General features: G+C 36.0%; 1 protein-coding gene across 6 annotated transcripts in view; it reads left to right on the top strand.

Annotated features, from left to right (window-relative positions):
- Positions 1-27252, top strand: part of RPRD2 (regulation of nuclear pre-mRNA domain containing 2) — an 82078-nt gene that overhangs the window by 38363 nt on the left and 16463 nt on the right. For 3 of the 6 annotated variants that reach the window (XM_061183544.1, XM_061183548.1, XM_061183546.1), the window contains exons 3-7: positions 13745-13845; positions 14711-14788; positions 16068-16120; positions 16715-16841; positions 18319-18494. In XM_061183544.1, coding sequence (XP_061039527.1) covers positions 13745-13845; positions 14711-14788; positions 16068-16120; positions 16715-16841; positions 18319-18494 — 535 coding nt within the window. The remainder of the gene's footprint in view (positions 1-13744; positions 13846-14710; positions 14789-16067; positions 16121-16714; positions 16842-18318; positions 18495-27252) is intronic. The other 3 variants (XM_061183545.1, XM_061183549.1, XM_061183547.1) reach the window with 1 other exon arrangement.

Genomic DNA, 27252 nt, shown 5'->3' with positions numbered 1-27252 from the left:
AGTGCTGGAACACTTATATTTGATCTTATTTTTGCCCTGTATTAATAGTGTTTTCCTTGTGTTTCATCCATATTTGTAAGCTGTTTGCTTGGTGTGAGAAACACGCACATCTACACACAATTGGAGGATAAACAATTATATGGAAAAATAAAAATAGCTAAATATTTCCTCAAATTATGTACTTATTAGCATAATATATATTTGAATATATGACTGTCGTATATTATTGATCCATTTGTTAGTATTAACCCAGTTAGAATGGAATGATCCTTGTTCCTTCCTTTGGATTGTAAACTTAAGATGTCTACTTTGGTATTACAAAAGATTAAAATGTGGTCTTATTTTTATATACTAAGTAATAAAGATTTATGCATGTCAGAAGTACATAAAATAATAACAGTAATAGCACCTACATTTATTGAGCAGTCATAATTGACCAGATATTATTATTATTATACAAAGTGCTTTGTGTACTTCAGGTTGTTTAAACCTGAGAACAACATTTAAAGTGGCTACTACTATTACCCCCATTTTAAGGAGGAGGAAACTGGCTTAGAGACATTAAGTAACTTGCCTAAGCTCTCACAGCTACCGGGTTAGGGGGCGGGGGGGGCTGGCATTTGGCAGAATTCCTTCCCAAGCCTGTCTAGACCCCAAAGCTTATGTTCTTTGCCACCTGACCACTAGTCTGTGCTGTTTCTTTACATATATAAATCCAGTATAATTTTGAGTAAGAAAAGCAGTGTGCTACATTATCTCCACTACTTAGAGTTTCTGCTGTAAATATCATTATAGTCTTAAAAACTTAACCTAATGTATCCTAGACTTAGATTTCATGACCTAGTTCATGGATTAATATAGGGTTGTCACCTTTTATTTTACTATGTAAAGATATTTTTAAAAACAACTACTTTGTATTACTATTTCACACAAAAACGTAGGAATGGCATCATCTCAGAATAAAGTACAGTCCTTTAAAATTTTAAACTCCGAAAATGTTTTTAACTCAATGAAGGATATGTTGAGAAACCTATGATAAAATCAGACTTAATGGTGAAACAATAAAAGCATTTCAGGACAGCAATGCCCTCTATCATCATTACTATTCACCATTATGTTGAGATTCCATTCATTTCTAAATAAATAAATAAGAAGAAGAAGGCATTTAGAAGAGATAGAATCTATATCTATAGATATAGATTTCTATATCTTTATATCTTTCTTTCTATAAAAGACCAGATAGTATTTTAGGCTTTGCAGGCCATAGGATCTCTGTTGCCACTACTCAACTCTGCCATTCTAGCATAAAAGCAGCCATAAGCAAATGGGTGTGGCTGTGTTCCTAAAACTTTATTTACAAAACAGGCAGCTGGCCAGATTTGGCCTGAGGTTTGTAGTTTGCTGACCCCTGGCCTACATAGAATCAACTAATAAGAGAGTTCAGTTAAATAGCCAGATTCAAGTTCAACGTAGAAAGGCAGTAGATTTCCTATATATGCTAGCAGTAACCTATTAAAAATGTAATTAGGAAGAAAAGATTCCTTTTGCAACAAAAAGTACTGCCTCCCCCCCCCAAATAAAGGAAACCCCACCCAAAAATAAATATAAGAAGAAGTATGTAAGACTTTTATAGAGAAAATTTTATAAGAAGACCTGGATAAATGAAGAGATAGATACATACTTTTGAAGGGAAAGATTTGGTATTGCTAAAAATATGATTCTCTCCCAATATGTAATCTATAAATTCATTGTGTAATCCCAGTCAGAATCTCAGTAGGGTTTGATGTGGAAGGATGTATATCCAAGATAATTGTTTATAAGAACATCAAAGTCAGAGTTCCCCTGTCAATTATCTGTATATATTTTAAAACAATAATAGAATCAGGAGTAGAAGATTATATCAGTGAAACAGAATATATTCTCAGTTATAAAGAAATTAATTATAAAGTATATGATAAATGAGAGGATATTAGGATATGAGCTTTAGTATTCCATAAACAACCCCATCCCATCCCCCTTTTAAATTTCTGTTCACGGTTATACTTTAGACTCATTTCTACCCTTTTGTGAATTCATTTCTCTTAATTTAAGGCTATCATTTAAATCCCTTTAATTGAGGGGCAAATGTTTAGAAGTTCTAGACAGTTAACCCAGGTGAGTGAAGTGGGTGGACTATAAGGAAAAACCCATCTAAAAGGGGCAACAGCTACTCAGCCCTAGCCTATGGCCATAAAGAAAACTGTTGACCTATGCTGTCAGACCTTCCAAAGACTTTCTCATTTTTTAAGCTAGGTCAAAATCTAGATTCTTATATGAAGCCTCCCAATTTTTAAATGTGTGAAGCTAAATCACATTCTAAAAAATTTATTGCTAACCAAACAAAACACATCTGATGACTAAATTTTGGAGTTACAAATAAATTTTAGCAAGTGGGTGAATTTTCAAATACAGAATCTGCAATTAATGAGAATCAACTGTATCTAGAAATAAATCTTAACAAAAGATGTATAAGATCTCTATTGAAAAAATTATAAAACATAATTGAGAAACAGTATAGAAAACCTAAAGAAATAATTTGTGGATAGGGAAGACTCAATGTTTAATGTCATTTCTTCCCAAATTGATTTATAAATCCAAAGCAGTCTTGATTAGGATCTCAGTAGTGTTTTTCCCCCCTATTTTATTAATTGATTTTGAATTTTGTATGGAAGTGCAGAGAGCTCCCTCCTCCCCTTCCCCCACAAAGGGAAAGCCTAGAAACTCTTGAAGAGCAACAAGGTGGGAAGACTGGCTCTACCAGATTTCAAGACTGATTATAAAGCTATGATAAATAAAGCAGTGTGATATTTGCCCAGAGATAGCCAAAGAAACCGGTAGAACATAATACAAAGTCTAGAAACAGACCAGTGTATATACTTGGTCTCTGTATGAAACTATTAGGTAGTAGAAAAGGAAGAACTTTTTCATAAATATTGCTGGGACAAATTGGCTATATAGAAAAAATTAGATCCCACTCACATCATACACAAAAATCAATTGCATATTAAATACTTAAACATGAAAGAACTACAAATCTTTTGAAGACAATGTAGGAGAATTTTTCATGACCTTACCTCATAAGATTAATAAATACAGCTACATTAAAATGAAGACCCTTCCATTTAATTGAAAGACACTATAAAGAGTGAAAAGACAAGGGGCTTCCCTGGTGACGCAGTGGTTGAGAATCCGCCTGCCAATGCAGGGGACACAGGTTCAAGCCCTGGTCTGGGAAGATCCCACGTGCCGTGGAGCAGTTAAGCCAATGTGACACAACTACTGAAGCCCGGGCGCCTAGAGCCCATGCTCCGCAACAAGAGAAGCCACTGCAATGAGAAGCCCACGCACTGCAACGAAGAGTAGCCCCCACTCGCCACAACTAGAGAAGGCCTGCACGCAGCAGCGAAGACCCAATGCAGCCAAAAATAAATTAAAAAAAGAGTGAAAAGACAAGCCACAGAGTGGGAGAAAATATTTTTATGCAGTCAACAAAAGGTTCATATCCAGAATATATAAAGAATTATAAAATAATAAGAGAAAGACAAAAAATTTGAAGATTTTAGTTTTACCTGGCACTTATATTAGAAATCAAACCAGAAATTATTTAAATATTTATCAATAACTTTTAAAACAATAAACGTTAATAACCAACACTTAAAATTTTAGTGAGAAGAGTGGTGGTGTTTTGCATTCTTGCCAGATCTCTTTAATGTGTGGCTTAATATCAGACAGCTATATTTTCTTACCTGCTTTTTGCATTCAGTCTGTTCTGATATCATGTTATACAGCCCTAGAACTGCTGAGATATATGATTACATATCATATAAGTTAAGTCCCAATCAGGAGAGATAAATCACATATCAGTAATTTAATCAGGGAAAATTTAATATGAAGAATCGTTACGTAGGTAAAAGGTAGCTAACTACTAGAAAGAATAAACTGACTCTAAGGTGTTATGGAATAGTATCTGCTGAAAGCAGCTACTACCTCTGAACCTGAGGGAAAAGTAAATAAAGACTCACCCCACCCCACCCCAAGCTAAGATTCAGACCTGAGGAAAGAGTGGATTGCTGTAAGAACATGCTGCCTGTCACTAGTGGTTAAGAAACAGGCTGGAGAGCACTCACCACTGAACTACAAAAGCTATGGTAAAACGCACCCAGGATGCCTCTAAGCTGATCCACTTGAAAATAGAACACCAAAAGAAGAATCAGTACTGCCTCTTCTAGCCTCTCAGTGTCACTCTAGGGCTCTCTGTTGTCAGAGTCCAACACTGAACCAAGGGGAAATAGAGTTTGCAGAGTCTGGCTCCGGTACCGCAAGGGAAGGGCATGTTAGAGCTGAGAGGCAGTAAATTAATAACTAGCACACATACGTACCAGATAAGGCATAAATCTTAAAGTCCACCAGTACGAACATTAGCAAGATTGTGGCACAGTGGAAGCTCTTATATACTGTTGCTTTGAGGGTTGATTGGTAGAAAACAACCTCATTTTTGAAAGTTTATGTACAGATCTTGCGATTCCACCCCTAGGCTTTTACCCCTGAGAAACTTTTGCATATGTGCAGCAAGATCAGTGGAAGGGCATTTTTATAGCAACATTGTCTATGGTAATAAAAATTTGGGGAATTCCCTGGTGGTCCATTGGTTAGGACTCTGTGCTTCCACTTTAGGGGGACCAGGTTCGATCCCTGGTTGGAGAACTAAGATCTCACAAACCGCGTAGCACAGCCAGAAAATAAATTAATAAAGTGAAAACCCTAATAAAAAAAATTTGGAAACATTTTTTTCTACAGTAAAGTGAATGAATTATGGCATACTGGAATACCAGACAGCAAGGAAAATTAATGAATTTCAGTTATATGCAATGACATAGACAAATCTCACAAAATATTGATTGAAAGTACAAAGGAATATTTATGTATATATAGTATGAATCCATTTATATAAAGTTCAAATTTGGCAAAAAATGAACTATTGTTTATACCTACCTATATGTTAAAACAAAGAAAAGTAAGGAAACAATTATCACAAAAGCCTACCATCCCAGGTAGATGGAAGGGATTGTGATCTTGCAGGGGCCACTCAGGTCCTCTGGGGAGCTAGCGATGTTTTATTTCTTGACCTGGGTTGTGATTACATGGCTGTTCACTTTTTAATCATTTGTTTATAATATATATCATATGTAATTATATATTATATGCAACTTTTCCATAGTGTAAGATTTATTTGGACTAAACAATTTTCAAATTACAGTATTAAGTAAATGAATTTAAGAAGTTGATTCCTTTTGAAAATCAAATTGGCAGCCTAGTAGAACAAATTGTATATAATCAACCATAGAGCAATACAGTATTCCCGATTAGGTATAAACTCTGTAGAGTTTTGTTTGCTCTATCCTTTCACCTTCCTTATACATTTAGTATCCTCAAGAAATTTTCCCTTCCTGACTTCTACTTCCTAGTCTGGATTAAACAGTTCTTCTTTGCTACCATTATACCTGTCTCTACTTCTGTCATAGCACCTAGCACACTGCCTTGTAATTGATACACATGCTTTTTGTCACCAGTTTCTATTTCCCAGACATTCTGCTCCCAGCACAATGCTTGTCACTTCATAGGTGGTTGGTTAGCTTGATGCATGGATGGAAATACCACGGAGAGCTGTAAAGCTGTGTTTCTTAAGTACAGGCCTAGGTATTCCTAGGTGGGTCCATGGATATAGTTTAAAGGGTCTGTGGATTGTCTAAGCATATTCAGTGTCATCCGTATGATTACCTTATTAACAGTTCTGTGACTCATTTTCAGTGACTGTGTTATCATGTGTTTGTATTTTGACATAAGATAATATTACTTTATCAAAGGCTAATGAGGAAAGGTTAAAGATGGCTTTAATATATAAATAATGGTTTGTATCAGTTGAAGGCACTAATAATTTCGACATACACTAAAAAAAAAGTTCATAGTAGTTCAAATGGAGAAAAATGGTGAAATAATTGAATGATAATAGTATCATAGGCTTGATAAATTAAAAACAATGTATTAAATTCAGTGTATATATTCAGTATCATGTTTACATTGCAACTTGTACTTGGTTTCAACAAAATATCACTTTAAATCAATGTTAATATGAATGGTGTTTACTGTATTTTTGTTTAATTTGCAAATTCTGATTTATAGTTGTTGAAGAACTATAAAATGTTTTCAGGGGAATCATAGGGTAAAAAGATATATGGAGACTTTGGGATCATATTCATAGGAAATCCAAGAGAATTTACAGACTAATGAGGATTCAGCCAGGTTGCTGGATACAAGTCAACATATAGGAATCAATAGCATCTCAGTATATCAGAAATAACCAATTAAAATATAATTTAAAAAAGGGATATTATTAGCAGTAACAACAAAAGCTTATAGGTACCTAGAACAAAAGTGTGTTGAGACCTTTATGAAGAAAATTATAAACTGTTTCAAAAAGACAAAAGTCAGCATGTAAATACAGTACACTTTAATCAAGTTCCCAGTAGGACATTTTAAGAAGTTTGTTATACTGATTCTAAAATTCATATAGAGGAATCAGTGTCTTAGGAGTAGTCAAGACTGTTGATAAAAAGCCAAGTAGGACTTAACCTATGAAATATCAAGAATTATTATTTGGCTATAGTAATTAAAAGAATATGGTATTAATACAAGGGTAGACAAATAGATTTAAGGAGCAAAACAGAGAGCCCACAAATGGACTCATACATATATGGGACCTCTGTAAATGGTAGCATTTGCATTACAGTTCATTGGGGGGAAGATGAACTCTTCAATAAGTGATTCTGGGACATGGACTTCCTGTGTGGAAAAAATAAAATTAAATGTTTCCCAACAGAGTACACAAAAATATATCCCAAATGAATTACCTTGATGTATAAAACAAAACGTTAAAATGTTAGAAGAAAATATGAATGTTTTCATGACTATAAGGGTTAGTTTAGAAAGCTTTTAAGACACCAAGAACAGATAATAAAGAAAAGTATTTATAAATTTAAGTACATCAGAATTAAACTTCTACATTATAGAAGACACCATAAAATTAAAGACAAGTGACACACTAGGGAAAACATTTGTTATAGGCAAATAAAAAAGATAAGTTTTATAAATGGGGATTATTTTAGGAGATACAGAGTAGCAAGTTTTTAGAGATAAAAATCTCTCTCCATCTAATTTCTGAGCTCCAAGATTTTTTTGATTAAGTATTGACTGCCTCCTCCTTGAGTTGACCCAGTATTTGGTCTTCTGTTCAGTCAGTTGGCAAATATTTATTAAGAACCTGCAAGATATATAGCACATTATTCTGATGGTGTCCCAGAAATAAGATACTGATAAAGAAAAGATATTCTTGAGTGAGGCACAAGATTATGCTGATTGGTTCTGGTTTTGTTTTGTTTTGTTTTGTTTTTTTGCCACTCTGCGCAGCTTGTGGGATGTCAGTTCCCCAACCAAGGACTAAACCTGGGCCCTCGGCAGTGAGAGCGCAGAGTCCTAACCACTGGACCGCCAGGAAATTCCCTAGTTCTCTTTATTTTATCTGTGATACCTGGGCACCTCTTGTACTCCTTATCAACTTTATGCCTTGAAATAATTTGCTAATACCTTGCTGTTTTAAAAGTGGTCCAGGGGCGAGGGTTGCTAGCATAGAAAGCATCTATTCAACATCCTAGCAATTCTGCAAGTCAGTCAGTTTTTTTGTTACTTATAAATCAAACAACAAAGTTTATATTTAATTATTTTATGTTGTGTGTGGTAATAATTGTATGTTCTGTAGAAATTAAGGTTGTGATCAGTAATGGCTGAAATAGAGGTCTAGAATTACAAGGTAAGTAAAACTGCTATTTTGGATTTTGTTTTGGTTTTTTAATTTTAGTTGAATTTGTAAATTCAAGAGATGGTTGGATTATGGAAGTTTGAGAGTTCTGTGTTCATATAAAGAACGAATCTAGCCAAGAATTTTAGAGCTAACAGAAATTGTTTAGTAAAAATCATTTTACAAATGAAGAAACCTAGTTTCCAAAAGACTTCTCACTGAAACCAGAACTAAAACCTCTAGTTTCCCAATCTAGTGCTATTTTTTACTATATTATACCCTGGTCTTATTTTTATAATTTTTTTTTTTAATAGCTACATTATTTATTTATTTATTTATTTTATTTTTTTAGCTGTGTTGGGTCTTCGTTTCGTGCGAGGGCTTTCTCTAGTTGTGGCAAGCGGGGGCCACTCTTCATCGTGGTGCAGGGACCACTCTTCATCGCGGTGCGCGGGCCTCTCACTAGCGGGCCTCTCACTATCGCGGCCCCTCCCGTTGCAGGGCACAGGCTCCAGACGCGCAGGCTCAGCAGTTGTGGCTCACGGGCCCAGTTGCTCCGCGGCATGTGGGATCTTCCCAGACCAGGGCTCGAACCCGTGTCCCCTGCATTAGCAGGCAGATTCTCAACCACTGCACCACCAGGGAAGCCCTATACCCTGGTCTTATTTTTATGATTTCTTAGCAGTTGCTGTTTTTCCAGCATATTTTACTTGAGACTTTGGTGAATAGCTGTTGGGACTTCATAATGAATAGTTGGGTTTGAAAATGACAAAATCCAGTTGTCATTCATTCATTTACTATTTAGTGAACACTTCGTAGGTGCTGAAGAAGCAACAGTAAATAAGTTACAACTTCTGCCAGGAGAAAGCTCTGTAAACAGACATTTACAGATAATTATGACTTGGCTTCTGGCTGAATGGCCAGCCATCTATTCCAAAGGGTCCTTTTTTATAAAACAGTTACATTGTTGACAAAATATAAGCTGAAGCAACAACAGTGGACATATTAGAATGGCAGAGCTGACATTAATTAGTATGCCTATCTCAGAGTACCTACCACATGATCTGGGCTCTGGAAAGGGGATAAAGTAGTCTTGAGTCATAAGTCCCCCTGGCTTCCAGTATAGATTTGCTCTCAAGGAACACATTTCCTACTTAGATCACCAGGAATCTCATAGATGAAAAAAATATGTGCTCACCATCAAAGGTCGCCAAATACATTGGGAAACAAAGCACCACGAAGGAGAATCATCAGATTTAGATCCCCTCACAGTGAGCTTCAGATATTAGAATTATCAGACAGGGTATCTAAGACAATTATAAAAGATGTTAAAGAAAGATTAAATGGAATAAAATGAACAATGGATAAGATATTTGGGCAAAAGAACCAGTAGGAATTCTAGAAAGGAAAAAGAGATTAAGCTAGAAAATAGTTCTGAAGAAATTAGAATGCAGCAGTAGAGAGAAGGAAGTGGAAAAATGAAGAATAGAATGAAAGGCCTATTTAACATCAAATGAGAATCTTGGAGGAGAGACCTTCTGAGTTCCTTCAGAGAGGTAATGGCTGAGAACACTTTGAAAGTAATGAAATAAGCAAAACAAAACATGAATCTTCAAACATAGGAAGCACAACATATACTAAGCAGGATAAATAAAAAATTTACACCTAGTCATTCATTGTGATGAAATTACAAAACAAAAAGATTTTTAAAAGCAGCCAAAGCGTTCACACCTACTAGGATAACTAATTTAAAAACAAAATAAAACCAGAAAATAACAAGTGTTAGAGAGAATGAGGAAAAACTTCTGCATTTCTGTAGGAATGTAAAATGGTGCAGCTGCTATGGAAAAAGTTTGATGGTTCTTCAAAAAGTTAAACACAGAATTACTATGTGATCCAGCAGTTCTACTCCTGGGTATATACAAAAAAAGAAATGAAAGCAGGAAATTGAATTTATGTTTGTACACCCGTGTTCATAACAGCACTTTTTACAATAGCCAAAAGAAGGAACCAGCCCAATTTTCAGATGAACAGATAAACAAAATATGGTATATACATAAAACGGAATATCATTCAACCTTAAAAAGGGGAGAATTCTGACACATGCTACAACATAGATGAATCTTGAAGACATTATGCTAAGTGAAATAAACCAATCACAGAAGCACAACTATTGTATGATTCCACTTATATGAAGTAACTACAGTAGTCAGATTCACAGAAACAGAAGGTAGAATTGTGGTTGTACGGGAAATATTGTATGATTCCATTTATAGGAAATGTCTAGAATAGGTAAATCCATAGAGACAGAAATTAGATTAGAAGTTGTTAGGAGCTGGAGGAAAGGGGTAGTAGGGAGTTAATTGTTTAATGGGTACAGAGTTTCTGTTTAGGGCAATGAAAATTGTTGGAAACAGATAGAGGTCGTTGTACAACATTGTGGATATAACTAATGCCACTGAGTTGTACATTTAAAAATGGTTAAAATGGCAAACTTTATGTTATTATTTTATGACAGTTAAAAAAAAAGTAAACAAAAAACAAAGTAGTCAAGAGAAAAGACAAAGTCAGATCACATGCACAAGGACTACAGTTAGACTGACAACAGACTTCTAAACTGCAACAGTGAAACCAGAAGGCAGTTATGAAAAATATTTTTATAGCATTGAAAGAAAATAGCTGTCAACATGGATTTGTGGGACTTCCCTGGTTGCGCAGTGGTTAAGAATCTGCCTGCCAGTGCAGGGGACACGGGTTCGATCCCTGGTCTGGGGAGATCCCACATGCTGCAGAGCAACAAGCCCGTGGGCCACAACTCCTGAGCCCATGCACCACAACTGCTGAAGCCCACGCACCTGGAGCCTGTGCTCTGCAACAAGAGAAGCCACTGCAACGAGATGCCCACGCACCACAACGAAGAGTAGCCCCTGCTCGCCGCAACTAGAGAAAGCCCACGCGCAGCAACAAAGACCCAACGCAACCAAAAATAAATTAATTAATTAATTTTTTTAAAAAATAGAGTGGGTACAGAAGGAACGTTTCTCAACGTAATATAGGCAGTATATGCCAAACCCACAGCTAACATAATACTCAATGGTGAAGAATTGAAAGCTGTCCTTCTAAGAATAGGAACAAGGCAATGATGTATACTCTTGCCATTCTTATTCAATATAGTACTGGAAATTCTAGCCAGAGCAATTAGGCAGGAAAAAGAAATAAAAGGCATTGGAACAGAAGAAGTATAACTGTCACTATTTGCAGATGACATGATTTTATATATAGAAAATCCTAAAGACTCCACCAAAAACCTATTAGAATCAGGGACTTCCCTGATGGCGCAATGGTTAAGAATCCGCCTGCCAATGCAGGGGACACGGGTTCGAGCCTTGGTCCGGGAAGATCCCACATGCCATGGAACAACTAAGCCCATGCACAAGTACTGAGCCTGCACTCTAGAGCCCGCGAGCCACAACTACTGAGCCCACGAGCCTAGAGCCTGTGCTCCGCGACAAGAGAAGCCACTGCAATGAGAAGCCCGCGCACCGCAGCAAAAGTAACCCCTGCTCGCCACTACTAGAGAAAGCTTGCGTGCGGCAATGAAGACCCAGCACAGCCAAAACTAAATAAATAATTAATTTAAAAAAATTTGTTTTAAAAACCTATTAGAATCAATAAACAAATACAGTAAAATTTTAGGATATGAAATCAGTATACAAAAATTGGTTTCATTTCTGTATGTTAACAATGAGCTAGCAGAAAAAGAAATTAAGAAAACAAAACAATCCCATTTACAATCGCAACAAAAAAGAATGAAATACCTTGAACGAATTTAACCAAGGAGGTGAAAGACCAGTACGTTGAAAACTGTAAGACATTGTTGAAAGAAATTGAAGAAGACACAAATAAATGAAAAGATATTCCACGCTCATGGATTGAAAAAATTAACGTTGTCAGAATGTTCATATTACCTAAAGCAATCTGCAGATTCAGTGCAATTCCAATCAAAATCTGAAGGACGTTTTTCACCAAAATAGAACAAAAATTCTAAAATTTGTATAGAACCACAAAAGACCCTGAATAGCCAAAGTAATCCTGAGAAGAAAGAACAAATCTGTAGGTATCACACACCCTGATATCAAATGATATTACAAAGCCATAGTAACCAAAACAGCATGGTATTGACAGAAAAACAAATACCTTGATCAGTGGAACAAAATTGAAAGCCCAGAGATAAGCCTATGCATTTATGGACAACTAATTTACAACAAAGGAGCAAAGAACATACAATGGAGGAAGGATAGTCTCTTCAGTAAGTGGTGGTGGGAAAAACAAGACAGCAACATACAAAAAAACCCCAAAACTAGGCCACTGTCTCCCGACAGACACAAAAATTAATTCAAAATGGATTAAAGACTTGATGTAAGACCTGAAACTATAAAACTCCTAGAAGAAATCATAGGCTGTACAGTCTTTGACATTGGTCTTAACATTACTTTTCTGGATATATCTCCTCCTCAGGCAAGGGGAACAAAAGGAAAAATAAACAAATGGGACTACATCAAACTAAAAAGTTTCTGCCCAGCAAAGGAAACCATCAATAAAACAAAAAGACAGCCTACTGAATAGGAGAAGGTATTTGCAAATCAAATATCTGATAATGGGGTTAATATCCAAAATATAAGAACTGATACAACTCAACAACAGCAAAACTAATAACCTGTTTAAAAAATGAGCAGAGGTGCTGAATAGACATTTTTCCAGAGAAGACGTACAAATGGCCAACAAGCATGTGAAAAAATGTTGAACATCACTAATTATTAGAGAAATGCAAATCAAAACCACAGTGAGGTATCACCTCACACCCATTAGAATGGCTGTTATCAAAAAGGCAAGAAATAACAAGTGTTGGAGAGGATGTGGAAAAAATGGAACCCTCATACACTGCTGGTGGGAGTGTAAATCCGTGCAGCCACTATGGAAAACAGTATGGAGATTCCTCAAAAAATTAAGAATAGAACTACCACATGTCCAGATATCCTACTTCTGAGTATTTATCCAAAGAATATGAAAATACTTATTTGAAAAGATATATGCACCCCTCTGTTCATTGCAGCATTTTTTACAATAGCCAAGATAGGAAAACAACCTAAGTGCCCATCGATGGATGAATGGATAAAGAAGGTGTGAGATATATATATATATATATATATACACACACAGTGGAATACTGTTCAGCCATTAAAAAAAAAAGACGAAATCTTGCTGTCTGTGACAACACAGATGGACCTTGAGGGTATTATGCTAAGTGAAGTTAGGTGAAGAAAGATGTACCTTATGTTTTCACTCATACATGGAATATGTTTTAAAAATTAAAAATAAAATAACTGAACAAACCAAACCAAACACACACATAGATACAGAGGACCGAGTAGTGGTTACCAGCGTGGCAGGGTGGTGGAGGGAGCGTGAAATGGATGAAGGGAGTCAACTGTATGGTGATGGATGGAAACTTAAACTTTTGATCATGAGCATGCTCATGAGTGTATAATCATTAGTGTATACAGAAGTAGAAATATAATATACTCATGAAACTTATATTATGAACCAATATTACTCTCAGTAAATTTTTTAAAAGTTCAATATGTTATCCATAGCCTCATCTACGTCAGTAGTAAAAAGTGTTGAATAAGAGTTTTTAAGATTTTAGCCCTAGACACCAGAAAAAGATGTTTTAAAATAAACATGAGAAGACATTTGGAAAATAATTTTGTTGACAACTTTATTTTCAGATTTCTAATTTGAGATGTAAGTTAACATTTTTATATGTCTGTCTCACTTTTTCTTTCTTCTCAGGGATCCATCTGTCTCTAAGTCTATAGAACGAATCTTTAAAATCTGGGAAGATAGAAATGTATACCCAGAAGAAATGATTATGGCGTTAAGAGAAGCTTTGAGTAAGTATTTTTTCTCTCCTAAAAGAAAGGTTGAGTCATTGTTCAGTCTTTAAAATTATATATATTTTATAGATTTGGTCCTTTTGCTTAATAACGAAAAATAAACTTTTGGATCTGGCCCTGTTTGTTTAAAATTAAATAATTGTAAAAATCGGTTTGCATTAAAATTTAAGTAGAATTGGTTTGGGGAGGGTTGAATTTCGTTTTTATTGACTAAAGAAAGTCAAGCATATTAAGTGATGATGACCATCTAATTATTTTCCGGCATTTGCTTTACTTTAGTTGAATGCTTTAAACTGTTCATCTTTTGTGTTTAATAATTACTGCCCTGTCCTCTTACTTATGGGACAATTTTTGGACAGGGTTTCAGTTTTCAGTAAGCTGTTTGATACTAAGCATATATTGGCATTCTTCGGTCTCTCTTTTGGTTTAGATTTGCAGTAAGTTGTGTACTGGTGTTATTTAAATTACTTAGTTCCTGTGTATTAGATACATGTAATTAAGTCATTGAATAGCAGTAGGTGGTATCTGATACCATGACCATAAATTGACTAGAAATTTGCTTTAAAAATAGCATCTTCTAAGAAGCTGTTAAATTCTTCATTTGAATGTGTCACCTGGTGTTTTTAAGCTTCTACCCTATTCTCAAAATTTGTTATTTCATTGATGTAGAAATCATGTTTATTTGACAGCTTCTTAGATCTGGTGGGTGTTTTTATCTTTTTATAAAAATGAAAGAAAAGGAGAGAAAGAAACAACACACAGTCTCGGATTGCCTTTTTTCATGCTACAACTTTGACACTGAAGTGGACAGACAGAACAGCTTCCCATAACGCCAGATTGCAAAAACTGAAATGTTTTCCAGGTACCACTTTCAAAACTCAGAAGCAGCTGAAAGAAAATCTGAACAAACAACCGAATAAGCAGTGGAAGAAATCACAAAGTAAGGAACAAAATCTCAACTAATATAAATTACCTCCTCTTTTTGGAGCAGAAGAAAATGTAGACCATTTGACATCGTACCTGGCATAAACCATGGGCAAGCCTGTGTTTTCCAGGCCTGGGAGGCTCCCAGTGACTTACACTAAACAAGCCATCATGGAGTTACTTCTTTAAAAAAATAAAAATAAAACTACTTTTAAACAAAGGAAATGCAGAAAAAGGGTTTAAATGAGTGAAGATTCAAGAGTAGTTGGGGGATTGAAAGAAGAAAAAAATACGTGATAGTGCCCAGGCTAACTTTCAGGTTCAAAGATATATGAAGTTAGAGGCAGCTGGCATTAAACAACAGAGCTGAAGAGGAGACTAGGCATTAAGAAGCATTTCTGTGGGAGCCATGAAATCCTTCAGATTTGGGGATATACTCTACCAGATTAGACATGGGCCTCAAATCCTGGCCAGAAGCTCATTCTCTAACAGGAGCTCCTGCTGTGTTTATCATGTTTACCCAGCATGAGATCAAGGGAGTGGAATACTGCATGTGATAGGCTGCTGTGGGCCAAACTGAGGAATATTGAGAAAGACTTGAAGGTGTGGAGGGAACAAGGTAAAAGACAGTGAGAATTGGGAGGTGAAACAAGACACTTGGGATGGTTTTGCTCCAGCAAGCATGTGATATTCATCATGATTAAGGGAGTCCTCTCACATCCTTTTGGTCATAAGTTGCATGCTTAGGAACAACAAGAGTCATCATTTCAGCCAAAGTTCAACCACAGTGGTATTGTACTTAGAACTTTCCCTACCTATTTTTGCTATGAATTGAGTCAGCAGAAAAAGAAATCCAAAATTAAATACATAGGAATAGAGTTGATGCTTCTAAGTAAATTTTCTTCAGCCAGTGCTCAGGATTAATTGGATGTCCTGCTCCTGAACACTCTTAATTTGAGGTGTTAAGATCCTCTTACACTCAGACTAGGCAAAAAGGTACTTCATGTATCTCAGTATCTCCAAATCAATAATTCTAGGACTTCAGACTTACAGGTTATGTTGGAGGTAAGTAGGTTAGACCTATCTAAATAGTGTATTTTTATATTTACCATGCTTGGGAGTGTTCAAATTTCATATTCCACTATTTATTCTAAGAATTATACCATGATTTAAATGTGCATGTTCAACATATATTCAAAGAGTACAGCCTTAACTATAAAACTGGAAATTTTCCTGAATATTAGTCAACATTTTGTGTCTATATTCTTAAATGACCTTTTGTTTAATTCCAACAGCATCCACGAATCCAAAAGCTGCTCTCAAGTCTAAGATAGTTGCTGAATTTCGAGTAAGTTACAGAATATGTTCAACATGCCAAAATATTATTCACCCCTTTTGTGTTAGTTTTCTGTATAGTCCATCCTGAAAGATTTATTTTTATTCAGTTATGCATCAGTTATATTTTAAACATGTTCAAACTGTCTAAAACTTAAGAGGTTTATCTGTACCTCTAAAGGACAAAGTAACCTTCTTCTGAAATATCTATTACCAGCTGAATTTTGTGTTGAATCCCAACAAGAGATTCATCTTTCTATAAAACTGTATTAAATTAAAATTTGCTTAAAGTTAACATAATAAGACCGTTTATCTAGTTAAAATTTAAAGAAGATATAAGTGGACCTTTGTCTGTTTCAGTCTTAACTCTGTATCCATAAATTAGCTTTGAATAAATAAGGAAAAGGATCTTTTAAAGTATGTAACTGAAAATACGGTTTTGACATGAGAATTGATGTTGATATTTGATATCCCTGATTATGAGGAAATATGAAGGGTTTTTGCCTCTCATGGCTTTGTTACGTTTTATTCATGTTTTACTTTAGTGTGGAAAGGTAGAATAAGTGGATGATTTCATAAATTAAATATGACCCTGGTCTGTGTTCAGTCTCAGGCCCTCATTGAAGAGCTGTTGCTGTACAAGCGCTCAGAAGATCAGATAGAATTGAAAGAAAAACAGCTGTCAACCATGAGGGTGGATGTGTGCAGCACAGAAACTCTCAAATGCTTAAAAGGTAATACCTACATCCTTTTAAATAGAATAAGTCAGATTTTCTTTCTAGATATGTCATCTTCAAGTGATCAGACTGACTCCTTCCATAAAGACAACCTCACGTTACAGAGAATAGTTGTGGCGCCTCTTTCCCAGGTGGTGATTTCATACATGTCAATTTCATAAGTAAATTCCTAGCCTTCAAATTGTACACCTTAAACAATGTTATATGCCAGTTATATCTCAATAAAGCTGGAGAAGAAGTAAATTTAAAAAAAATTTTTTTAAATAAGTAAATTCTGTCCTTTTCCCCACTTCTAGTCCTTTCTTGATGTATTGGATTATGATAGGGGTATTTCACATGAGTGATTAACTGGTTTGGCTATGCTCTTCAATAAGGTCACTGTAGGGAATTCCCTGGCCGTCCAGTGGTTAGGATGTGGCACTTTCACTGCTCTGGGCCTGGGTTCGATCCCTGGTCAGGGAACTAAGATCCTGCGAGCCACACGGTGCAGCCAAAAAAATAATAATAATAAATAAATAAGGTCACTGTAATGCCTCATAAAATCTAGTGCCTTGCTCTCTTTTCCTTACATTGTAGATTATAAATAATAATCATATTAATTTATTAGAATGTAACTCTCATGAAAGTAGAAATTATCCTTATTTGTTCTTGCTGTATCCTAGTGCCTAGAGCAATACCTGGCACATAATAGGCATCTGATAAATATTTTTGAAATAATGAGTAAATGACTACCAGCTATTTGTTTTGGCACCTATTTTGTTCTTGTACCATGCTTTAAATTTAACATATGTTATCTAATTTAGTCCTCACAACAACTCAGAAGCATGTTAAAAACCTCCATTTTGGACATGAGAAATCTGAGGCTTCATAAGGAGATAAGAAGCTTGCCCAAGTTACACAGCTGATAAAATGCAAAGCCTAAATTTATATCCACACCTAAGGCCATATTCCAACATCACTGGGAAAAATGTACTTAGGAGAGTAAGAAACAGTTTACAATGTCATACAATGTCACTATTGTTGAAAAATAATTCATGGTACTCTTCTAATATCAAATTACCAGAGATCTTCAGATAGGAAAGGATAATTTTTAAGCCTGATACACAAAGAAGTCACTTTATCTTTACTTTTCTGAACCTCTGTTTTCTCATCTAAGAGATATATCTTATTACAATCTATAGTATAAAAGTTAATGGTATAAGTGTACAGAATTGAGCCTCATTCCATTATTCCTAAGTAGCAGTGTGACATCAAATTTGTGAATAAAAGCAGTCAACAAACTTTCATTTAGTTGAACTTTCTTTTCTTTACCTTAATTGCAAGTGCCTTCATCATGCACTCTTGCCTCACTCCAGCAGGATGACACAAACCATTTAAATAATCTGTTTTGTGATTTTTGTGATTTAGAGAAGCTTCTTTAAGGTGAAACTATGAGACTAAGAATTTTACAGAATACTTCCTCTTGTTATTTTAGATAAGACAGGTGGGAAGAAATTCTCCAAAGAATTTGAAGAGGCAAGTGCCAAGCTGGAGGAATTTGTGAATGGACTAGATAAGCAGGTGAAAAATGGGCCCTCACTAACAGAAGCACTTGAAAATGCTGGAATTTTCTATGAAGCACAGTACAAAGAAGTAAAAGTGGTGGCCAATGTAAGTAATGATTAAAACTGTCTTACATCAATTGCTTACCATATATCTGTGACTGTTTATATGTGTTATCTAACTCTATTAGGATAAGCATTATTATCTCCAGTTCACAGATGAAGAAGTTACTTTTGAAGAGGGTTAGTAACCTTGTACAAGGTAGAATATTATAGCTAGCAAGTGAAGGTGTCTGAATTAAGACCTAGGTCTTTCTGATGCTAAAGCTTGTGAATACCCTGACCATTAAGCTTTGCTGAAGCCTTACGTCTTAGCGTTTCAGTGGGAGTGTGCCAAGTTACTGTTAAGGGATATAAAATTGGGCAGAAGTATGTATATATATTTTTTTAAACCCAGATACTAGATGGAAACATTGTTTCTGAATTTCATCAACTCAGTTAAGGAACCTCTTTCTCCCCACCTCAACTGGAAGAGGGGTTGATAATTAGACATTTGTCTAATGGCCCCTGAAAGAAACTGTTTTGTACTTTATTTTTATTTATTTTTTAGTTTTAATCACTATATATGGTTATAAAAGTATATAGTACTTTAAGTACTTTTTTTTTTTGGCTGCACCACCCAGCTTGTGGGATCTTAGCTCCCCAACCAGGGATTGAACCTGTGCCCTCGGCAATGAAATCAGGGAGTCCTAACCACTGGACCTCCAGGGAATTCCCAGTATATATACTTTTTTTTTTTAAATAAATTTATTTATTTATTTATTTGTTTTTGGCCGTGTTGGGTCTTTGTTGCTGCGCATGGGCTTTCTCTAGTTGAGGCGAATGGGGGCTACTCTTCGTTGCAGTGGGTGGGCTTCTCGTTGCGGTGGCTTCTCGTGCAGCATGGACTCTAGGTGCGTGGGCTCTCGTTGCGGTGGCTTCTCGTGCAGCATGGGCTCTAGGTGCGTGACTTCAATAGTTGCGACGCACGGGCTTAGTTGCTCCGCAGCATGATCTGGCAGGATCTTCCAGGACCAGGACCAGGGCTCGAACCCGTGTCCCCTGCATTGGCAGGCGGATTCGTAACCACTGTGCCACCAGGGAAGTCCCTCCCAGTATATAGTACTTTAGATCCCACCAGTCCCACTTCCTAGAAGCAGTTTCTTGTAACTCATTTAGCTGTTTTTTCTGGTATTTGCCTTCATATTTCTGAATAATGTACTCCTATTTTTCTTTCTTGATTTATACTATATAAGAAATATCTGTTGGGACTTCCCTGGCAGCCCAGTGGTTAAGACTCCGTGCTTGGGCTTCCCTGGTGGCGCAGTGGTTGAGAATCTGCCTGCCAATGCAGGGGACGCGGGTTCGAGCCCTGGTCTGGGAAGATCCCACATGCTGCGGAGCAACTGGGCCCGTGAGCCACAATTACTGAGCCTGCGCGTCTGGAGCCTGTGCGCGGCAACGAGAGGCCGCGATAATGAGAGGCGCACGCACCGCGATGAAGAGTGGCCCCCGCTTGCCACAACTAGAGAAAGCCCTCGCACAGAAACGAAGACCCAACACAGCCATACATACATACATAAATAAAAAGAATGTAAGCAGACAAGAATATCATTAAGAAAAAAAAAAAAAAAAGACTCCGTGCTTCCGCTGCATGGGGCACGGGTTCCATCCCTGGTAGGGGAACTAAGATCCTGCATGCTATGGGTGCGACCAAAAAAAAAAAAAGAAATATCTATTAACTTCTTGGTGTGACAAATGAGGATTTAGCTTATATTCACCTCCCTTCCCCCTTCTCCCAATATCATTATATAATTCTTTAAATCTGTTGATTACCCTGTAAATTGAAGTACTAAATTTACTATTTTTTTGACCACTAACTCTAGATGCCCCACTTTGTAAAATGAAAATATTAACATTCCTATTCTTTCCCATTAGTTTTCTTCTGTCCCTTCAGTTTCCCAACATCACTAAACAATACTTTTATATTGTCTAGGTTGATAATATTTACATTCTATTTTATAATTATAATTAAGTCTTCCTTGCTCTAAAGGCTGAAAATTAATAAAGCTTACATCATAACTGAACATTGTTCACTGCAAGGTCTTTTGGTAACTATGGTTATATTAGAGAGTTTTTGTTTTTTCCTAGAATTTCTATTTTTTGTGCATTGTTTGCCTTTTAGCGTCTTTTTTTTTTTTTTTTTTTGGTCTCTCCCTAGATTCTGTATCATATCAGATATTCTGAATCCATGTTTTCCCCCAGAGACCTCCCTACCAGAGCTTACATTCTCTTGCTCCATTTTAGGTCTCTAGATCTCATCCTAGGACTATTCTTTACTGCTGTTCTGAGCTGAGGCCTCTGTTTGCCAATTTCCATGTCTTCTTTTCTTGGCTTTCTCTCCTGTTTTGCTGGAGCACATCCTCAATTTCCCAAAAAACAGAGTTTGTAAGAGATGAATTTTCTGAGTCCTTATATTTAAAAATGCCTTTCTTCTGTTTTCACATTTGCTCTGATAGGTTGGCTGGTTGGAAATCATTTTCCCTCACAGCTTAGAAGGTGTCACTCCATTGTCATTAGTATTGTTGATATGAAGTCTTTGCAAGATCTTTTTAAGGACATTTTATGTGGTGTTCTGGAATTTTTACAATGATGTATCTACCTGTGAGGTTTTGTTTTGCATTCATTATGGGTTAGTGGAGGGCTTTTTCAGTCTAAAGGCTGATATTCTTTAATCTGGGATAATTTCTTTATCTCCGTTTTCCCTTTCTTGGACATCGATTAATCATTTGTTAGACCTCCTAGATTGATCCTCTATGTGTCCTGTGTTTTCTTATGTTTTATCAGCCTTGATCTTTTTGTTCTGCTTTCTGGAAGATCTAGAGTCTTTTTTCCTTCCCTCTAGTTATTTGGTTTTCTTTTATATGATTCTGGCTTTCCTCAAAAATCAGGTAATATCTCTGTCCTATTCATATTTAAGAATGAGGTATGAAAAAATTGATTGGGAGGGCTCTCTGTACATAGATAGGAATTATCTACTCTGAGTTTAACCCAAGAATGAATAATAGTAAAATCTGCTTAGGTAAGGAGCTGGCTGTTAGGGTGGGAGGAGCCCTAAATGTCAGAAGGCTGGAGTCTTTTTGCCAGAATATTGTAACTCTTTAGAGAAGAAGTCATATTTTTTTTGCCTGGGGCATAGTGCCTTGGCTGCTGAGTATCAAGATTACAGAGGAGGTGGTATTGAGTGTTTGGTATTCACACCTTTTTTTTTTTTTTTTTTGGCTGTGTTGAATCTTTGTTGCTGCGTGGGCGCTACTCTTCATTGCGGTGCGCGGGCTTCTCATTGCGGTGGCTTCTCTTGTTGTGGAGCATGGGCTCTAGGCACACGGGCTTCAGTAGTTGTGACACGCGGGCTCAGTAGTTGTGGCTCGCAGGCTCTAGGGCACAGGCTCAGTAGTTGTGGCGCACAGGCTTAGTTGCTCCGCGGCATGTGGGATCTTCCTGGACCAGGGCTCGAACCCATGTCCCCTGCATTGGCAGGGGGATTCTTAACCACTGCACCACCAGGGAAGTCCCCAAGGTATTCACACTTTTAATTTCTGATTTCAACCCCACTATTCACTCTACTTTTTTATACTCATCATTTCCTGGATCAAAACTTCTCAGGGATTCTGCAAGACAGATCAGCTCCTTTCCCAGGTATAACTCCCTTTCTGCATACTCCTAACCTCATTTTTCTCTACCCTGCCTCATTACTTCTTACTCTTACCAAACCTTTTCCTTGTTACTGGTTTATACCTTTGTGTTCCTTTACTATTCATTTTTCTTTTTCTTTTTTTTTTTTAATCAGTCGTCAATTTTATACACATCACTGTATACATGTCAATCCCAATCGCCCAATTCAGCACACCACCATCCCCACCCCACCGCATTTTTCCCCCCTTGGTGTCCATACGTTTGTTCCCTACATCTGTGTCTCAACTTCTACTATTCATTTTATAGGAGTCCCAGGAAGGAGAGACACTGAACAGGAGTGATTAGTTTACCATTTTTACTCAAAAGACCATTTTATAATTTTTGAGAAGTGAACCATCATTACTTATTTATGAAATTATATAAAATCATTTAGTCTGTTTTGGAGGATCCTTAGCAAATGGCTGGGAGAAGTTCGTTCAGCGAGCATTCAGTGAGCACACATAATTGCAATTCTGTGTAATAAACGCTATAATGAAGGTAACTATAGGGTGCTAGGAGAGCAGATTGAAAAGGTGCTTTAGCTAATTTGGGAGTGGGAATGGAGGATATGGAGAAAAATTTTCCCAAAGGAGCTAAACTCTGAAGTTGCAGTAATTGGCTAAATGAAAGACCATATTCTCTGAAGAGCATTTTCAAAGCATGGGAATGAAAGAGAGCATGGCAAAATTGGTGGACCTGAAAGTAGTTTCTTATAGCTAGGCATTTATGAGGAAGTGATAAATAAACCTGGAGAGGAAGTCAGGAACATGGTCCTGAAAGGCCTATATTTATTCTAAGGTCTTTGAATTTTACCCTGAAAGCAATGGAAGGCAGTTGTAGGATTTTAATTTTGCTGATGATGTGATCAAGTCTGCATTTTGGAATCAAGATAGCAGAATGGAGAATAGGAGACTATTAGAGATAGGGAGACAAGTTAGTAGGTTATTGAAATAATCCAGGTTGACTTTTGTGGAAACAGTTAAACCTTAAAGCAATATTCTCAAAAAGATTTTGACCACAGTCCGTATGAAAGAAAGATTTTACATGGAAACTAAGAACCACACACATGTGCACATATACAGCAAAAGTTTCACAAAATAAAACTTACTCTTGTTATATGCAATATACTGGGAGATATTCTTTCTTCTGTATTATTTCATTTCCTATACTTTTTCTGATTTTTTAAGATAAATACTTAGATAATTGATTTTCAGCTTTTTAAAAATATGTATATTTAATACAATAAACTTCCCTCTAAGCTGCATCTCACAAATTTTTTATTTGTTTGTTTTTGGCCTTGCCAGGTCTTAGTTGTGGCATGCAGGATCTTCGATGTGGTATGCGGGATCTTTTAGTTGCGGCATGCACGATCTTTAGTTGCGGCATGCAAACTCTTAGTTGAGGCATGTGGGATCTAGTTCCCTGATCAGGGATCGAACCCGGGCCCCCTGCATTGGGAGCTCGGAGTCTTAGCCACTGGACCACCAGGGAAGTCCCACATCTCACAAGTTTTTATACTTAAATGTGTCTTTTACAAACAGCATATAGTTGGATCTTGGTTTTGTTTTATGGTTATTGTTTTTTAATCAAATCTGACACTCTTAACTTATTGCCTTAAATTAAATTATCTTAATTTAATATTACTATCTTAATATTGTTATAATAAAACCTTAAATTAATATTCTGTTACTTCATATATAATTAGGAACCTTAACAGTAGTAGGATTCCCTTCCCCCAGGTCTTTATGCTATTGTTAACTATTTTACTTATGTATATTTTATGTAGTATAATTTTTATTATTTTTCTTAAACAGTGAGTAGACTTTTAAAGAAATTAAGAGGCAAATAGTCTTTTATATTTACTATTTCTGGTGTTTTTCATTCCTCTTTGCAGATCCATGTTTCCCTCTGGGATCATTTTCCTTCAGCCTAAAGTCTTTAACATTTCTTATAGTGCAGGACTGTTGGTGATGAACTTCTCAGATTTTGTTTATCTTAAAATGTCTTTATTTTACCTTCATTTTTGAGAAATGTTTTCACTGGATAAAGAATTCTAAGTTGGCAGTTTTTTTCTTTCATTACCTAAAAATGTTTCTCTACCTGTCGTCCCTTGAGAAGTCAGCTGTGCCTAGATTTCTTCTTTATACTTATCCTGCTACAAAGGGATAAAAGGGGTTCACTGACCTTTTTGGATCTGTGGTTTGATATTGTTCATCAATTTTAGAACCTATTCGACAATTATCTTTTAAAATATTCCTTCTTTTTCATTCTTTCTCTTTTCCTTCTGGGACTCCAGTTATACGTCCCATGTGTTCTTAGATTTCTGTCTGTTCTGTTCATTCTTTTTTCTCTCTGGACTGATTTTTGGCTACTTTATATTTACTTGTCTTCAAATATTCTTTGTTCTACTGAGCCCAGTATGCTGTATTTTTCAGTTCTAGAATTTTCATTTTGTTCTTTCTTAGAGCTCCTTTTCTTTGTTGAAATTTCCCATCTACTCATCCGTTCTTCATCTTTTCCTAAAAATTCTTTAACGTAATATTTGTAATCACTGTCTTAAAGACCTTATATGTTAATTCCAGTATCTGGGTCATTTCTAGGTATACTCCTATTGACTGTTTTTTCTATGATTTGTGTGTGTGTGTACTTTAATCATACCTATATATCCTATCTGCTTGTTTAAGAATTTATTTCATAGGAGACCTTTTGGGTGATACTTGTGGAAACTGTGAATTGTATCATTTTACCTTTAAAAAGTGTTGAGGTTTTTTTCTGGCAATCAGTTAAATTATCAGTGGATCACTGTTATGTGAAGGCTTGGTTTTAGGTTTGTTTGAACATAACCCTTAGTCCTGGGACATGGTCCTTACTCCTAATCCATGGCCTTTGTGGGGTTTTAATAGGAAGTGAAGGTGTTTACTAAGCCTCTCTAAATTGACAGTGCATAAACTCTAAACTCTTTGCCTGGCACTGGGCAGCTGCTGAAATCATTGCTTAGGTCTTTAACTTCATAGCTTCCTTGGAGATAGCATCAAAGGAACTATTTCCACCATTCAGATTTATATGTTTTTATTGTTATATATTTTAATTATACACATACATATTCTACAGTTGTTTTATGTAGCCAGTATTTATTTAGTGTTTATTAGCCTTTTTATTGTACTGCATTTGGTTTGCTATTAATATTTTCTCTTTATCTTTGGTTTTCATTAGTTATACAGTGATCTGCCTACGTGTAGTCTTCTTCATATTCATCTGGTTTAGGGTTTGCAGAACTTTTTGAGTCAGTGGTGTATTAATTTACTAGGGCTGCTATAACAAAGTACCTGAGAGTGGGTAGCTCAAACTACGTTAATTTATTGTCTCATACTGTAAGGCTATAAGTCCAAAATCAAGGTGTTATTAGCAGGGTTGATTCTTTCTGAGGGCTGTGAGGGAAGATTCTGTTCCTGGCTTCTCCTGTTTAACTTGTAGATGGCTGTTTCTTCCCTATGTCTCTTCACATTGCCTTCCCTCTGTTTCCAAATTTTCGCTTTTTTGTTAAGGATACCAGTCATATTGGATTAGGGCCCATCCTAATGACCTTGTTTTAACTTGATTACCTCTGTAAAAACTCTGTCTCCAAATAAGGTAACATTCTGAGGTATACAGTTAGGACTGTCAGTATATGATTTGAGGGGCACAATTCAACCCATAATGAGTGGCTTAATGTTTCTTATAAATTTTGGGATGTTTTCTTGTCAAGTATTGTTTCTATTCCATTATATCTCCTCTCCTCCTGGAACTCTATTAATTTGTATACTAGATCTCATCAGTGTTCCAAATGTCTTTTTATGTTAGTTTCTGTATTTTCTATCCTTTTCCCCTCAGTGCTTCCCTTCTAGATATTTTCTATTAACCAGTCTTCTGATTCATTAATTTTCTTTTCTGCTGAATCTTATCTATTGTTTAACCCATCAGTTAATTTAGTTGGCTTATTTTTCAGTTCTAGAGTTGCCATTTGATTTTTCTTCAGAAATAATTCGATTTTTCTGGTAAAATTCTGTCAATCTATTTTCATTTTTTTCAGTCTTCTTTTTTTTATTTTGTAACACTCTCAAACTTAAAGAAATACCTTAAGTATATTATGAAGACCTTTTTTTTTGGAGTCATTTGAAAATAAGTATAACTGATTCACTTTGCTGTACAGCAAAAACGAACACAACATTGTAAAGCAGCTATACTCCAATAAAAATAAAAAGAGAATGAAGATAAGTAAATACATACATAAATAAATAAAATAAAAATAAACACACACCCCCAAAAAAAGAAAAGAAGTTGCTGACACCCCGTTACCCACAAATATTTTCATGAGTATTTTCCTCCAAGACAATTATTTTCTCCTTCATAACCATAAGGTATAGCTGTTTAATCATGAAATTAATTGATACATTTCATGCATTATTATCTAATCCTCAGCCCCTATTCAAATTGACCAGTTTTTATAACAAAAGTTCTTGTCCAGAATCACGAGTTGCATTTATTGCATTTCTGTTTTCCATTGATCTGGAACAGTTCCTCAGTCTTTTCTTTAATTTTCATGACCTAAATATGTTTGGAGATTACAAGTCAAAATAGTTTGTCCAGTGTCCCCCAATTTGGATTTATATGATGTTTCTTTGTGATCAGATTGAGGTTATATATCTTTAGTAGGAATATCACAGAAGTGATTGTGTTCTTCTCATTTCATCCTTCAGTTAGCACACAAGTTTGATTTGTTTTACTACCTGTAACATTCCCTTTGGTATCTTATTAGTGTGGCATCTTCCCAGCTTGTCCACTGAAAAGTTTTCACTTGGTAGTTGCTGTGGGTTGAATTGTGTACCCCAGAAGATAATGTTGAAGCCCTAACTCTCTGGTACATGTGAAAATGACCTTACTTGGAAATAGGGTCTTTACAGATGTACTCAAGTTAAGATGTGGTCATTAGGATGAGCCTTAATCCAGTATAACTGGTGTCCTTATAAGAAGATGGAAATTTGGATACAGATGCACACAGGAATAATATCATGTGACAACCAAGACAGATACTGTAGTGATGCATCTGCAAACCA

This window comes from Eubalaena glacialis, chromosome 3 (assembly GCF_028564815.1).
Source record: "Eubalaena glacialis isolate mEubGla1 chromosome 3, mEubGla1.1.hap2.+ XY, whole genome shotgun sequence".
NCBI lineage: Eukaryota > Metazoa > Chordata > Mammalia > Artiodactyla > Balaenidae > Eubalaena > Eubalaena glacialis.
Note: the sequence above shows the minus strand (reverse complement) of the source record. Positions and strands in the feature narration are given on the sequence as shown.